Genomic DNA, 16,960 nt, shown 5'->3' with positions numbered 1-16,960 from the left:
TTGCAATTAACAACAACAACAGGAGGACACATAGAATGTTGGAAATATGGAAGGTAATAGTACAACAGTGTGTACAACTTAAGAAATGTAAATTACTCGTAAACATGAGCTGCAAGAACTAGATCTGTATTTAATGGAAAACACATTTGTTAAGTTGTTTTACATATTTCAGATGTTCCTTCAGAGTTGAAGACAATCTACATCCTAGTTCAAACTTTCAGCAAAACAACAAGGGATGGGAACAGGCAGGGTATGAACCCGGGACCATTGAGAACACTGAATAACAGTCCAGTGTCCATACCTCAATACCAAGAAGATATCCTATTACATTAGAAAGGTTGCTGAAAATGTCCTGCCCGAATGCCTGCATGCAAGTAAATGTGATACTTCCTTCATATATTTGAGAATGTTCTCTGCAACATGTTCCTTGATAGCAGCAATTTCATGATCAATGTTTGCTTTCTTTTATTTGAAGTCTGAGATTGCTTGAATAAACACTGCCTTTTAACTCTTTGACGCACAGGACATTGATTTAAAATGGGCAGAAGTCAGATCAACACTGAGTAATTCACATTTTTAAAGTTGTACCTTCATATGGGACACCTTGTACTTAGATTAATACATTAAAATAACACTAAATAGGAATATTCCATTTGTTTAGTTTGCTTATAAAATATCTTGAAATATCTCTGCTGTAAAATCTCAAGTTGTTCTCTAGTGTTAGTGTAAGCTAAAAGTGAGTCAATGATATAGCAAGGCTAAGGGACAATTTCAACAAAAAGTAAATGGAAAATTGTGCACAACTGATCCATAGTGAATAAATCATCTCTCTACATCTTGTTTGTCATTTAATTAAAAAGCTTTTATCACCACAGAAAACATAATCTAAAATTAATTTGTTTATTTAAAACACTGGGCTAATGGGGAAAAAAAACAAAAAAAAAAAAACAAAACAAATGCACTTTTACAGTTTAACTGCCATTTCAAAACACAAAAAAAGTCTGTCAGATAAAGCTGAGCATTTAATATTAGCAATATCTAATAGTCTAGATAAGCAGTTTACTTCATGATACTTGCTCTTAAAAATAAATATTTTTCAAAAACGTTCGCAGATATCTAAAAGAGTAAGGCAGAAATAAGCAAATGTTAAAAACAGAGGAAGCAAAAGAGGAAGGATTATATAAGATGTGACCACTTGGTAAGTTAAAATGAAATTAGAGGATACTTGTCAACTTACTGAGACTTGTCTAGCCTAAACAAAAATAATGACCTTAGTAGAGATGATAAAAAAAAGATAATTTATTATATGTTTCTATTACAGAAACATATAATAAGATGTGTACTAAAAAAAAATTTGTCTGTTCCCATAATTGTGTACTCTGTATCTCATACCACCCTTGAAACAAATTGAGTATTTAATGAAGTTTACAAAATGTTGAATCACAAAGTTTAAAGAACTAAACATTTACTGGCTATTTTAAAAGGCTCATAATTGTAGTCAGAAGCATATTCTTAAAGCATTTCGGTTGTTCTACAATTGAGAACGAATTTACCCACCTTAACTAGATCTTTTAAATACTCCATAAACTCCTTGGTGGCTACTTCATTGTGAAAACTAGAGCCACAGTTTTTAACACAAGCCTCCAGAACCTGGGAATTGCATTTAGAAGTAAACATGCAATAGAAAAAAGAATACTTTAAAAAAAAACAACTTATATAAGGAAAAGAACCGCTAATAGCTGCCATATATCAGAAAATTACACGGTTAAGCTCCCTTTCTGCTATATAAAACAAAATTAGTACTAAATGATTACATACTAATTTGTTAATTTTTTTTATTGATTCATGTCTTGTGTCTGGCACAGATTAGGCCAGATCCGACCATATTTAACAACAGTCAACAAAAACACTAGCTGTGGCATTCATACTCTCCCGCCTTGACTACTACAACGCCGTGCTAGCAGGTATACCTGATGACAAAATAGCCAAGCTGCAACGTATACAGAACAACGCCGCTCGAATAGTCCTTAAAAAAAACTAGACAAGATTCTGCTACTACGCTCTTGCGCACGCTCCATAGGCTTCCTGTGAAAGCGAGAATCGATTACAAGGTCGCCACACTTTGTCATCAGTGTATATATAACAATGAGATGCCCTTGTACCTTAGAGAACTGATTACTCCATATGTCCCCCAGAGAGCCCTGCGCTCAATGGACTCAACGCTTTTAGTGGTGCCACGTTTCTCCCTCAAAAGCTACGGTCTGCGTGCTTTTTCAGTTCACGGACCAAAGGTTTGGAACTCACTCACCATTGATCTCAGACAGACAACATGCTACACCACTTTTAAGAGAACATTAAGACCTATCTGTTTAAAACTTTTTTAGATTAACTGTCATTTTAGCTCTCGTGTTTTTGTTTGTAATGTTGTTACAGCACCTTGAGCCTACATTTTGTTTGTTAACAGCGCTTTATAAATAAAATTATTATTATTATGTCTTGTCATGTTCAATGAGTAATTGTGCAGTTATAATTTCATATGAGAAAATGGGAAATGGGAGAAAAACATTTTCAAACTTTTTACCAGACAGACAGAGTGAGTTGATATTATAAGCTTTGTTCAAAGAAGTTAGTGAATTCTTTTCACTTAGAAAAATGTGATCAATGTCATGTTGACTTTTTCATTGTTCTTTCAATGAACAGATCAATCAAAGTTTGACTTCAAAATTTCATTAGATGAAATTAGTTCTTTTCCATTAACATTTTTGTTTTCATTAAAAAACTTACATTGTTCTTTTGTAATAAAAAAATATTTAACAAAATAAATAAATAATAATTATATGTTATTTATACATCATTACTTTTGCTTTATCCGTGTCAAAAGGTTTTACCTTGTAATTTTACCTTGTTTTACCTTGTAATAGCAAATGTGAAGAAAAAAAAATCAAATCAAATCAAAGTAACTCATTTTCTATGCTTTATTTTTTTAAATACTCAGTGTTAGTATCTTCATACTTATTTATATTTTTGTTAATAGTGACTTTTTGTCTGGATGACTCAAATTGACATCTGTTGTGAACGACAGACTCCTCAATGTTTTGATTTGAGAAAATGACCAGGGTGTAATTTGTAAATAGAGGGCAAGTAGACCCATAACTTGTAACAGGAGGCCATGTTGTTGACTTAACTACTGTGTGTCTAATGTCAGATGTTTAGTTTGTTATTGATAACCGTTGTCATCTTTTAGTGGGTAAGTTAATTGTAATTTTTTGTCTAACTAGATCTTTAATTTGGTTTATGCTGGATTTTGTAGAGGATATTGTTCAGTTATTCAGAATTAGCCTATATCAAGTTGCTCAATATTACTTTTCTAGGGCCAGTGTCTGGGAGTGTGTGCTGTGACTGTCTTGTGAGAGATGAAGAATTGAAGAGCCAGTACAAGAAGTAGATGATGAGTTGAGATTTGTGTAGCTGTATCCTGATAGAAGACTTTTGAATTACTTCACCACTAAAGACAAGTTTTTGGTCGTAACTTCTGAGGAAAGCTTGAATTCATGTTCAACTGTATTCAAGTAATTTTTTTTTAGGAATATTGTTAATTATTGGTGATTACCTAGGGAAATGATTGTCATTACTCTTTAGCATACTAATTTGTATTATTACTTTTTTTTTTTTGGTTGTTTCTTATAAAAATAAACACTTAATGTTATGTTCATGGAAACAACCCTGGCATCAATTATTATTAAAATAATTAGTTTCTATGTTCCTGACACTCAGTAATCATTGGACAAAATGTCTAACTTGTGTCTGTCAAATTAGTTTACATACTATGGTTGATTATTAAGAAAAAGATTATTTGTCTGTATGAACTAAATAAGCAGCCAAGCAACTTTGACTCATCAAACTTATTCTTGTGTTTAAAGTGCACAGTAAATAATATCACATGTAAAACTAACCTGTAAAGCAAACATTGACACATGTGGATTTTCATTTCCAATTTTTTTCCTGATAGCCTGGAGTGCTAATTTTGCCCTGTACATTGATAGTAAAACAAATATGTTATCCAATGTTCATGTAATAAAAATAACAAAAATAAAGACTAAGTCAGAAAAACCTAGTAGTAAGCTTTGTTGTGCTAGAATGAAACATAGTGTGACAATTCTGTTATGACAACAACACCCTTCATCAATGTTGTTCTCAAGACAGAATAGTATCAACTATTTGACCACAATTAGGCATGAAACAGCAAGGAAATAAGAAAGGTAAATACAGAATCAGCAAGAATATAATATCAAGAGACAAAACAATAAACAAAAAATACTTTAACCTGCCACACAAGACTACTTTTGTAAATTTCTTGTTACATATTTTTAAAGTAATTTTTTTGTAGTCTCTGAGACTAAGAATTTTGTAATAAGAAGTAAATTTTAAGTTCAAGCAAATTCCTCATTTAAACTAGTATAAATGCAAGGCATCAGTCTTAACTCTTTTTTTTTATTAGTTACATAATGTACACATAATTAATCTCAGTATTATACATTAACAACTTTCTATAATAGCGTATTCACTGCACTCTGGAGGAGTAATCTGGGAGTTAATGGTGTTGCTTTTAGATCCTTAAAAAAACAAAGCTAAAAAATGTCCAAACCTCCTTGTTCTTAAAACTTAGGTACAGTTATTACTTAGTCAATCTATATAAATAATGGCTTAAAATCATTTTAAAAAAGCTACAGACTATTATGCATGATTAAGAGTTGTTTTTTTTTTCTTGATGTAAATTTGAAAATTTGTCTATACTCTACTTACTGAACATCTTCTTGTCTTATAGAGTCTACAATCTGTAATACAGCATTCCAGTCTGGCTCCAACAATAATTGGCTCGTAGCTTTTTCTTGAAAAATGTATTTTTTTTTAAAAGTTAAGCATTAAGCATAGTTCAGTTCAAGTTAGACTATAGATACTATGATAAAGATATAATATCAATAAAATCCCATTCAAGTACCAGGTCTTATAGATTAGTTAGAGACTCAAGTCTTAGACTAAGATAATAAAGTCACAATTGTGACAATGGACCTCATTCATGGATAAAACACCAAAAAGTATTAAGGCTATGTTTGATTCGATTAGGTTGTAAGTTCTATAGAAAAGAAGGGGCAGCATGAGATATAAGGGGTTTTTGCTTAAGCTTAGGATTGGTGAATCAAGTTCATTAATTTTCATTAATTATTAAGTAAGCTGATTAAAATTAGATCTACATCTAGATAATCATAGACTATATATATTAGCTATACATAAATATAATCTAGTAGATCTTTAAATGTAATTCTAGATTGTCATTGATCATAAATTATATCATTTGTAGCCGCTGATCCCAAATCATACTACATTTGTATTTACCATTCCCTTGGATACATCAGATACGTTTGTGTTGGGGGGGGGGGGGGGGGACTGCTGTGTGGGCAACATCATTCCGACCATAGTAAAAGCCCAGGCATTTATCTCATTCTTAAGATGATCCATAGTCGCTTTGCGGCTGTCGGATGTGATAGACTATAAATATAGATCTACTTTGCAGAAGTCAATCTACTTCTTTTAATAAATCATAATAATTTTAAAAGAACACAGATATATATATAATTTCTTAGCAGTTACATTATAAGTATTATTGGGTGACTTTGATCAGTATTCAATTAAAGACAGCTTAAACCCCTATTTTTAAGAAATTGGGACAAAAATATTGAATTGTTGTACAAAAGATCCTATGATAAAGTTTATTCAATTCCCTACAATTCTATGTATTTATTATTATTTAAATACTTTAAACTTTATATCAAAATTTTTTTTTAGAGAGGTCACTAAAGGTACATTTTAGCTCATTAATTATGCAAAAAATTCAAAACAGCATATCTTTTTAATTTTGTAACCGATTTTCAATTTTTTTTTTCACTAATCTGTTCAGAATTAAAATACAAATAACACAATTTTTCATTCCTGTTATGTATGTAAACTTAATTTTCATTGGTTAGTATTTTGAAAAGCAAAATAAAAAGCACACTTTTCAGCCAATCAGAAATCGCCTAACAAAACTGGCATTGTTTATTTCCCAAACATTGTTACTAATATTTCCGGTAATCCTTAGCGATAGCGTCAATCATTTTTCTTTTCATTATTCTTATATTTATCTACTTAAGTTCGACATTAGTTGAAAAAGTCAAAAGAAAACATAAATCAAGATTTAAATCTAGATCTAGTTAAGGCGCAACATAGCAGCATTAGAAGATATTGAGAGATACAGAAGGTTGGAGGACGACCATCCAATTAAACTACTAACACAGAGAAATAAGAAAAACAAGCAAAAAAAGCAATGAACTCTGATCCAACTTACTGACGAACTAGCCCTAAAACACCATCTACTCAATAACAGAGAAAAAATTACCAGATTCTCAAACATAACTTCTGGACTTAACTACAAACAACCAACCATTAAAACACATTTAATAAATAACACTCTAATAAAAGAATCAATTCCACTGGAGCTCAAAGTAGGCATGCCCAAAACAGCACCTCAAAAAGCTCAAGAGAGTTGACAACATTAATAGTCATAATACACCAGATGATGACAAAATTAAACATCAACATCACATTACAGTGGATCCCTGGACACATTGGCATCATGGGAAATGAAAGGGCAGATAAGCTTTCAAAGGCAGGATCATCTATGGAACAACTAGATAAACCTATTAACTATCTCACCCTAAGGTCAATGTTAATTAACAACCACAAAGAGGAGTGGCTCAACCAAAGGGCAACAGGAAACACAGGCAGAGTCATGTACAAAGAAATGAACATACCTAACAAATTGGACAGTATTAACTTCCTCCCCCACAAAGAACAATCTACAATCTTCCAAGGACAGGACACATACCTCTATTAAATTACCATCTCAATAAAATAAATCCCACACAACTTCCCCTTTGTAGACACTGTGCCCACCCTAATGAAACCATAAACCATATCCTTTTTGAATGCCCCTTCCTAATCCACCTTAGACAGACCCTACTACCACTCCAGCCCAACATAACCAACACCCTGTATGACAGTGCTGAACAACTGAAGAAAACAGCACACTATTTTTCCTTGGCACAGTCTGCAAAAGAGCTGACAGCTCAGCAGCAAAAAGCTGGCTAGAAGAAGAAATCTAGATCTAGTAAATCTAAATCGCTTAGATCTAGATTCTAAATCTAGATTATCTAGCCAGATCTAGAAATTGACCAGGACCTAATCTATCTAGACTCTAGACATTCTAGTCTACGTCTCGTGGGCGTTGGCTTCTCGTGTCATGGTCACAGTACAGTCAATGAATACTTTGAGCACAGTATTAGATCTATAGAATAGATCTATTACAATTTAGACTCTGTAACAATGCTTTCTGCTTCTACTTCAACTACTGGGCAGTACTGGAGTCTAGACTCTAGATCTAGAAATTTAACTACTAATTAAACTAGTCTAGACTATAGACTCTGTCACTAGGTAGACTCTAGATTCTAGATACAAAAGATTTATTATTTAGTGACCAATTTAGTCTTAAATAAAATAGATCTAGATCTAGACGTGAGCCCCAATCATGGTCATGGAAATGGATCTAGAACTAAATTTAAAATTGTAACAGCGATTTGTTTGAATTCATGTAAAATGTAAATTGTATCATTGTTACTTGTATGTATGTAAATGATCAGTTGCAGAATAAATTAATAAATAAATTTATTAAATTAAAATTACTCTAGACTCGACTCTAGTGACACTCTAGAGTCTAGACTCTAGTCTACAGTCTAGACTAGACTGTCACTAGACTAAGTAACTAAGACCTAAGACGTGAGTAGTAAGTAATATTATAAGTAATACTAATAGATCTAGATCTAGACCTAGTAGATCTAATACTAAATAACTAGACTCTAAATTAGAGTATAATAAGTCTAATAGACTAGAATGTTACATTACATGAATGTAGATTTCTAGATAATCATAATGAATAATCATATAATCATAATATAATTAATAATATAATTAATAATGATAATAATGACAGTCACAAGTCACAATGATAATCTAGAATCTATAGAATATAGAACTAACCAAGATTTTTGGTAAAATTGGAAGAGCCTCCTCCAAACATTCTTGTCCGTAATGTTATTTAGACTTTGATTTAATTGATATATATTTAGAATCTAGACGTAGATTGTAAAGAACTTGTCTGAAATGTCTGTTGTCAAATTAGTCTAGTCCAAAATAATGACTCACTGACACCTGAAAACATCGATATACCGGAAATAAAGACAGAAAACACAAAATAATAAATCCTAATACTAATGTACAAATTTCAGACTGGAAAAATGATGCGTCGCAAGGAAAAAAAAAAGGGGGGGGGGGGATAGGGGTGGTGGTGCAGATCTCGAAAATTGAGAAATAAAAAGTTAAGAAACCAGCAATCTTTCCGATTAACTGGCGTTCTTTCTCTTATAGACTGCATTTAGCTAAATCTAGATCTACTGCACAGTCGTAGGCATAGATCTAGATCTATCGAATCAACATTCTTTTTTTTCTGTAGATTTTAGTTCCCCCGAAAGGGAAAAACAAAAAAGCCGCTGTTAGTTTTGTGTGGTCTGTCTGTCGATTCGTCCGTCTATATCGTTAAGATCATAACAACTACAAAAGATGTCAAAAATCCATTATCATAATAATATTTAGATATTTTAAAGTTCTGGTGCAACGGCTACTTGTTTGTTTTCTGAAATGAACAGTTTAATTTATTAAATTGAAAATGCAACCAGAAGTTTTTTTTCATAAAAATACACCATTTTCACAACTATTTCCAAATAATGAGAATGTATTAATTATTTTAATGACATGTATGCAAATGGTTTTGTTATTTTCTCAAATAAATTATAAAAAATATTTGCATTACTAAAGTAATTGTTTTCTGTTATACAAGCGATATAGCAATTTAAGAAATTATTTTACATTTTGTTTGGCCTTGTATATAAGTCAAATATGTAGAATGTAGGCTATTTCATAAAAATATTTAATAAGCAGTGCTTTCTATTATATATTACAATTAATTAATTAAGTGTGATACTTCTTCGTTGAGGCCTTGAAATAGATTAAACTGAGCCTAGATAAAACCATTAACAAGCGTTAAGCCAGGCTCACATTGAACTATGTCTCCATAACAATCAGTTCTTTGAATATTAGCAACGCAATATTAAAATAACATGAACATAATATCTCCCTACCATGTGGTATCATGATATCAGTTGGCCTAATAATACAATAATAATATCGGAAAACAGTTTCGGCACACAGCGTCTCTTCTTTTTGTATTGACGGAGATAAGGTTGTGGTTGTTGACAGTTTGTAACGCTTCTGATATGCATTCTGAAATTATTGAAACCTGCATACTTCTGTCTGATACACATCTTTTAACACGTATTGTTTCCTCCACTTCCCATTTTCAGATCAAGTTGAATATATATATAAGTCTATGGTTGAAACTTTGTCCAATTATTTATTATCGAAAACAACACATAAATCAATAAAACAAATTAACAAAATAGTTAATTAAATAGTGGTGATTAATTAGGCCTAATATATGTATCGAAAAAGGGAAATAATTAATAAGTGTTAAGATTTATAGATGTAAATGTGAAGTTTTTCCTCTGAAAAAAGCTTTTTTTTTTTTAATGTATTCCCTCATAAAGCTTACATCAACTCACTCTACCTGGTAAAAATGTCTATACACTTTATTTCTACCACACCCATTCTCGGGTCAAGTTGAAACTTTGAATAAGTATTCATTGACATAGACAAAACATGAATCAATAAAGGAAATTAACCAACTAATGAATTAATTAGTGAATTAATTATTGGTAATTAATTATTTTGTTTGATACCAACAAGGGAAATTGAATTCTTCAATATTCACAGATATGGATAAATATGTAGGGTTTGGTTAGCTAACTAGTGTTAACAGCTTCAAATACCTCGGAGCTATTGTTTCAGATGAGGGAACGAAACCCGAACTATTGGCCCGAATAGCACAGTCCACAGCAGCCCTTTCAAAACTTAAAATAATATGGAAAGATAAGGGCTTAGCCCTCTGCACCAAAATCAGACTGATGCGCTCTCTGGTCATGGCCACATTTTTATATGCTTGTGAGTCGTGGACGTAGAATGCAGAGCTTGAGAGGAGGATCCTAGCAATGGAATTGAGATGCTACAGAAGGATCCTAGGCATCACATTCAAAGAAGGCATCACAAACCAAGAAATCAGAGACAGGGTTACTGTAGCGATCGGACCCCATGACGACCTGCTAACTATTGTAAAAAGACGAAAACTTAAAACCTTTGGCCACATTACAAGATCTACGGGGCTCGCAAAGACCTTCCTTCAGGGAACAGTGCCAGGAAAAGAAGAAGAGGCAGACAGTAAAAGCGATGGGAGGACAACATTAAAGAATGGACGGGCCTGCCATTGAGAGAGGTTTTAAACAAGGCAAAAAAAAAAGGGAGGAATGGAGAAAGACGGTCGACAAATCTTGCCTGGTACCCCAACGGTCCAACAGACTAAGGGATAGGTAAAAGTAAAAAGGTAAAAGGTTATTTTTTATCACCATTAACTACTAACATGACTGCTCGGAATGACCTAGGGGTTCCATACCCACGCTCTCTCTTATTTTGCTATATTAAATTCATTTTGTTTCTCTCATTAAAAATTTGGTCCCTAGTACTGCCTTAAGGAGCTGCTTAAGTTTTGTATAGTTCCATGGTTTGATTGACATTTTGCGCCAATTTATCGCCAGTTCAATAAACTCGGAATTCCCACACGAAAAGAACGCACCTTGCGAAACATTTGTATACTTCGATTTCTGATTGAAATGTAGATCGAGCATTCGAGATTTTAAACAAGTTATTTCGCTACACGGGAAGTTCTAAAAGGAAAAACCAGAAAGGAACATCTAGCAAAGAAGCAAGTGGGATAGACATTTATCTCTGTAATATAAAGTAGGCTATATATTTAAATCTACCGCTCGCGTTTACACAATTTCAGTGTAGGATCGGGTCTATTGCTCGCACTAATACACTTTCAGTGTAGTGTAGGATCCTTTATGATTACCATTGACATTATTTAATTTTCAGCGTCCTCCTAAAGAGGAAAATCCGCTATTTGTTTTGTGTGGTCTGTCACTTTTAGATTTCAAAACAGCTTGTAAGCTTAGGACCTTAGGTGCAACGGCTACTTTTTATTTTCTAAAAGGGAACCATTTTGTTTTTAAAGTTATTCACTCTTGCATAATAAACAGAGAAGGGACTAATCTGGAATGGCAGACATTTATTGTGTATATAACATTTATAACATTTATGCAAAAAGACACTTGACCAATGATCAATTAATGGCACCCTATAGGCCAGGCTCACTCAGAACCATGTGTTATCTTATCTTATAGATTACAGTCGTTACTTCAAAAAAGAAGATAATTACGTCTGACTTACGCATTTCATGTGTCAAGATATGTTCATAGCAACCAGTTCATCTTATGCCTGTGAATGAGAATGCAGAATCTTAGAATATAATTATCGACTTCACCACCTATTTAAAGATCGGGTCTAGATATTAATAGACTTTCACAGATTGTGTTTTCTGGTATAAAGCCACCGTGGGTAGTTCATCAATTACAGGTCTGTTTTTTTTAAAGGGGCATGCTTTTGTTATCTACTAGTGAGTGTTTTATTTCTATGTATTTTCAAATAGGGCCTACACATTTGTAGCGTTATTGACAAGACTATTTGCCTGCGACACACTCCCTGGTAGGCCTATATTCTTGTTTGTTAGCTTACTAGCAACATGGTTTATTCGGCCGTGGAAGTAGGACTGTTCATCGTCCATGACTTCCTATTTTCTAAGTTATTACATCACTGAATTTGCTTGATTGTTGTTTTATTTTGTCTAAAAGGGCACATTATTAGTCTAAGCATCTTGGCGCCATTAGCTGTGTACTAGTAATATTTGACCTAGTATTAGTATCAGGCACAGGCTACATTCATTCTTTTTTTTTTAGGAGTCTTGAATTGTTTTGTAAAAAAAAAAAGGAAGAAGATGCCATTAAGTGATCAAATGTTTCACCCGTATTTACCATCCCGTGTGCCAGACATCATGGATAGTCCATACTTCAAAGCCACGGATATGGAGCATCATTACCCGAACTTGTATGACTACAAGAGAGCTGCAATCTTGTAAGTCATGGCAGATACTGTTTTCTTATTAAAAATGAACACTCTACATTTCAGAGTACTATGTGCTTATGTAGCCTACTATATGCATTAACTAAAGCGACAGAGACACAGAACTACCTACTACCCGATTAGAAAAATAGAGTCAAATTTTCATAGCCTCAAAGAGGCATGTCTTAGACACTGTTAATGAAGAGGACATCTTGATAATAGGAGCTTCAGTAAAGTTGATCTTAGACTAAGCAGGTATATGTATATAGTTTTAGGGTTTTCAGACGAAGTTCTAGGAACCTGTCCATTCTCCTTGTTAAATGGTCTTTGTCGCTGTGATCTTCCTAAAAAATCTTTAAGCACATCTTTCTAAAAAAATTCTTCTTTAAGGACATCTTTCTAAAAACCGTATAAGTACAGACAAATAACAGAGTAATGAGCCCGTGCTTGCGATTCAGGCAGATCCTCTTGAATCCAGAAAATTCATATTGTGTGTAAATAGCAGAAGGTTAAGGTGATTGTATACATCGTTAGGAACTTTTAACTATGTCATTATAAACACCCGGGTCTCTAAGGCTATACAATACCACACTAAAACGCATTCTTACGATTGCAATGAAAGTTTGAGTTTATCTAAGTTGGTCTATCACTTGTAAACCAAATACCATATTTTTATTTATCAATATAAATTTAGATAAACCAAATTTGGAAGAGAAAACATTATGGGGACATTTTCAACCCTAACATCAACACATTTATTTAAAATGAAAAACGTTCATACTCTATAATATATGCTGCTTTTCAGCAACTGTCCTCAGCCGATGTTTGCACCTTTTAACAGACCTCTGTTTGTGGCTAAATCTCGGCCTTCATACCTGGCTGAAGAAGATTACAGAGTTCGATCGGATTGGCTAAGTATGTTACCATTTGTCATTCTTTGACCACTCAGACAGGGGCGTAGATGGTGGGACCGTTGGGGATGGGTAAAAAGTGCCTCTCCAGTGACAACGACTGTATTCTTTTTAATTTAATTATTTAGACGGAGACCAGTACTTCACTTTAAAATGAACAGTTTTAAGCAATTAGCTTCTCTCCCGTAGGTGTTGTCCTTTAATATGAACAAGCCTTTAAAAAAAAACTTATCTAAGGGAAAAAACTCCGAACTTCAAACTATTTATCTCAATGATGTAGAAGTTATTTCCCTTATTCCATATCAAATAAAACTATCAATTACCAATAACTAGTAAACTAACTGGTTAAGTATTTAATTGATTCGTATGTCGTTAGGTACAATACATAGATATTTTTTTTTAAAGTTTCAACTTGATCCGAGAATGGGTGTGGGAGAAATAATGTGTACATTTATCTAAGTGGACCAAACCCTACATCTTTAGCAGTAACTGTGAATACTGAAGGATTTAGCTTCCCTTGTTGGTATAAAAAAATTAATTACCAATAATTAATTGACTAATTGGTTAATATTTCTTTTAGATTCATGTCTTGTCTATTCCAATAAATAATTGTGCAAAGTTTCAACTCGATCCGAGATTGTGTGTGGGAGAAACAACCTGTACAAACTTTTTACCACACAGACTGACAGATAGACAAGACAGAGTGAGTTGATATAAGCTTTGTAAAAAAATAGGTACACCACTGTTTTGAATCTTCTGTTATGCATTTATATGAGTTTCCTTATCACCGTATTTCCACTGATTACAAATTTCATGATATAAATGAAAAGCCAGCTTTGTCATGGACGATTGGTAGCTACACACGTTCACAAAGCTCTAGGCACGTCTCTAGCCATACACGCTGATAGGAGACACAACAATAATACAAAGAAATACACGTTCAACGAAACAAAACAACAACAAAAGACACACCTTTAGCAATCCTCTAAAAAAAGAGACACACTTATAATGATCAAATCACGAGGCACACCTGCAGCAATTATCCGAAAAGATACAAATTTAAAATTATCAATTTAAAATAGACACACCTTTTTTCATCCATTCTTTAAAGACACACGTGTATTCATCAAACCATAGAAAGACACACATTTATTAATTAAATAACACACCTGTATCAATAAATCCAAAACAGAGACACTTGTAGGCCTATCAATCAAATAAAAAAGGAGACACATCACATAGAGATTCTAATCAACTCAAAAGAGACACACCTGTATTAATTAACTCAAAAGAGACACACCTGTATTAATTAACTCAAAAGAGACACACCTGTATTAATTATCTCAAAAGAGACACACCTGTATTAATTAACTCAAAAGAGACACACCTGTATTAATTAACTCAAAAGAGACACACCTGTATTAACCCAAAAAAGACACATCTGTATTAATTAACTCAAAAGAGACACACCTGTATTAATTAACTCAAAGAGACACACCTGTATTAATTAACTCAAAAGAGACACACCTGTATTAATTAACACAAAAGAGACACACCTGTATTAATTATCTCAAAAGAGACACACCTGTATTAATTAACTCAAAAGAGACACACCTGTATTAATTAACTCAAAAGAGACACACCTGTATTAACCCAAAAAAGACACATCTGTATTAATTAACTCAAAAGAGACACACCTGTATTAATTAACTCAAAGAGACACACCTGTATTAATTAACTCAAAAGAGACACACCTGTATTAATTAACACAAAAGAGACACCCCTGTATTAATTATCTCAAAAGAGACACACCTGTATTAATTAACTCAAAAGAGACACACCTGTATTAATTAACTCAAAAGAGACACACCTGTATTAACCCAAAAGAGACACACCTGTATTAATTAACTCAAAAGAGACACAGAAAGTCACAAATGCAGCAATAAAGTCGTAAAAAAAATAACGTGTGCTTGAAAAAGAAAACAGCCTTTCAATTGACATCACTTCTTTGTTTCTGACTCTCCGACACTAAATCCACAACTATTGTATGTTTAGGACTAAAAACTTCATAAACGCATTTGGCTTTGATTTGATATTAATGTTAGAGCATTATTTTTAGTTATTTAATTACTTATACAAAAAAAAAGCAACGGCCAGTCATAGCGTAATTTTTTTTTTTATCTTACGACCAATATAAGTACATTAAGACACCAACGTTTCCTAAGATTATAGATCTAAGTGTGCATCCCTATAAACATGCCCATTATGGCCCAGTACCGTTTTTATTAGGGTCATCCCCCATCGCCCTAATTGCAGCCCTAAACAGCCCACGTGGTCCCTAAATGGGAGCGGTTCTCCTTTGCACATTGGCGTCATTACGGGGCCAATATAGGGGCAACCCTAATTGAGTCTGCCCAGAATGGGTAAATCCACTACTACCGGATTCATTGGTGATTTCCAGAAGCATGTCGTAATCAAGCCCACACTAGCCCCAATGGTTTAGTAACTGACATTTTTATTGGGGCTCAATTAGGGAACATCTTTATTATGCCATTATCGAAACGTTTATTATGCCGTTATGGTTCATTTACTAGTCTTAATAGTTTAATAATTACTATGTTATTGGGGTTTAGTTAGAGATAACCCTTATTGTGCCATTATCGTTGGCCCCAATGGTTTAGTAACTGAAATATTTATTAGGGCTCAGTTAGGGATAACCTTTATAGTGCCAATACCGTCCCCATACTGGCCCCAATGGTTTAGAAATGTAAATTTTATTGGGTTTCCATTAGGCATGACCATCATTATGCCCTCATCATGACGATACTGGCTCCAAAGATTGAAAAAAAAAAACTTTTTAAAAAATCATTGCACTGGACCGAGACCATTCATTAAAGAAGGTCTCAAAAAGGGCATAACACTGACCTGCGACGTCACAACCTGTGGGCATTTTTGACCAATAGCTCATTGCCACGTCGTACAGATCTGTGACGTGGTAGCGAGCTATTGGTCTTAACTGCCCACACGTTATGACATTGCAGGTCAGTGTTCAGGCCTTTAAAAACGATTGATCTTAACTGGACTAGATCATACTAGTACTTTAAGCTGGTGTATAATAGACAACACAACGAGGATTGGCTGTATTCTAACAATAGCTAGTGTTTATTTAAAATAGACTTTTTTTTCGTCTGAATCATCCATCGTTTTTAAATTACCGGTAACATTGTTGTGTCTTCTTGTGACAAACAGGTAACTGGAGCAACGCATTGATTAGGCACAACGCCTGCAATCTGAAAGACTTGACACCTTCCCAGACCAAGAAGTCAGGAAGTGTTCGATTTTGTAACATTGATGAATACATCTGTTAGCATTGGATCAGACCTTTCAAGACTTAATTCACAAACATTGATGAATACATCTTTAAACAATGGATCAGATCTATTGAGAGTTAAATTTAAAAACATTGATGTTAGCATTGGATCAGTAAACTCTTCGCATTGGATTGTATAACTGTTTTTATTTTCTTAAACTGCATATTAAGCAAATAGACTATCGCGATTGCACAATTTATACTGTAAGCATATTGTCTAATTTATTCGTTTTAAAATTGCTATTTTTATCTCAGTATATTTAGGGTGAACTATTCATGTATTAGTCCGCTTTTCCCATGACTTCAACATTGATATGCCTTGATACACAGACTTGATTAGAAGTGAATATCGCCTACATTTTTGCGGTACTTTAGGATAACCTAAAGTAACTGTAATCCTTATCCT

At 33.4% G+C, this 16,960-nt stretch overlaps 2 protein-coding genes across 9 annotated transcripts in view; one reads left to right on the top strand and one right to left on the bottom strand.

Annotated features, from left to right (window-relative positions):
- LOC106065411 (hepatocyte growth factor-regulated tyrosine kinase substrate-like) overlaps positions 1-8,331 on the bottom strand; it is a 29,036-nt gene extending 20,705 nt beyond the window's left edge. For 4 of the 8 annotated variants that reach the window (XM_013224212.2, XM_013224215.2, XM_013224216.2 and 1 more), the window contains exons 1-5: positions 8,131-8,330; positions 4,804-4,888; positions 3,954-4,029; positions 1,558-1,650; positions 1,238-1,252 (exon numbers count right to left, since the gene is read on the bottom strand). In XM_013224212.2, the coding sequence (XP_013079666.2) occupies positions 1,238-1,252; positions 1,558-1,650; positions 3,954-4,029; positions 4,804-4,888; positions 8,131-8,170 (309 nt within the window). In that variant the 5' untranslated portion in view covers positions 8,171-8,330. Of the gene's footprint in view, positions 1-1,237; positions 1,253-1,557; positions 1,651-3,953; positions 4,030-4,803; positions 4,889-8,130 lie in introns of all 8 variants that reach the window. The other 4 variants (XM_013224214.2, XM_056019186.1, XM_013224219.2 and 1 more) reach the window with 2 other exon arrangements.
- A 2,567-nt stretch (positions 8,332-10,898) lies between these two features.
- LOC106065415 (uncharacterized) lies at positions 10,899-16,686 on the top strand. Its single transcript, XM_056019185.1, has 4 exons — positions 10,899-11,055; positions 12,111-12,285; positions 13,079-13,188; positions 16,434-16,686. The coding sequence occupies exons 2-4, from the start codon at positions 12,149-12,151 to the stop codon at positions 16,550-16,552; spliced, it is 366 nt and encodes a 121-aa protein (XP_055875160.1). The 5' UTR covers positions 10,899-11,055; positions 12,111-12,148; the 3' UTR covers positions 16,553-16,686.
- Positions 16,687-16,960: the final 274 nt, after the last annotated feature.

The sequence above is a fragment of the Biomphalaria glabrata genome, chromosome 2 (genome assembly GCF_947242115.1).
Source record: "Biomphalaria glabrata chromosome 2, xgBioGlab47.1, whole genome shotgun sequence".
Lineage (NCBI taxonomy): Eukaryota > Metazoa > Mollusca > Gastropoda > Planorbidae > Biomphalaria > Biomphalaria glabrata.
This window is presented reverse-complemented; position numbering and strand designations above follow the sequence as displayed.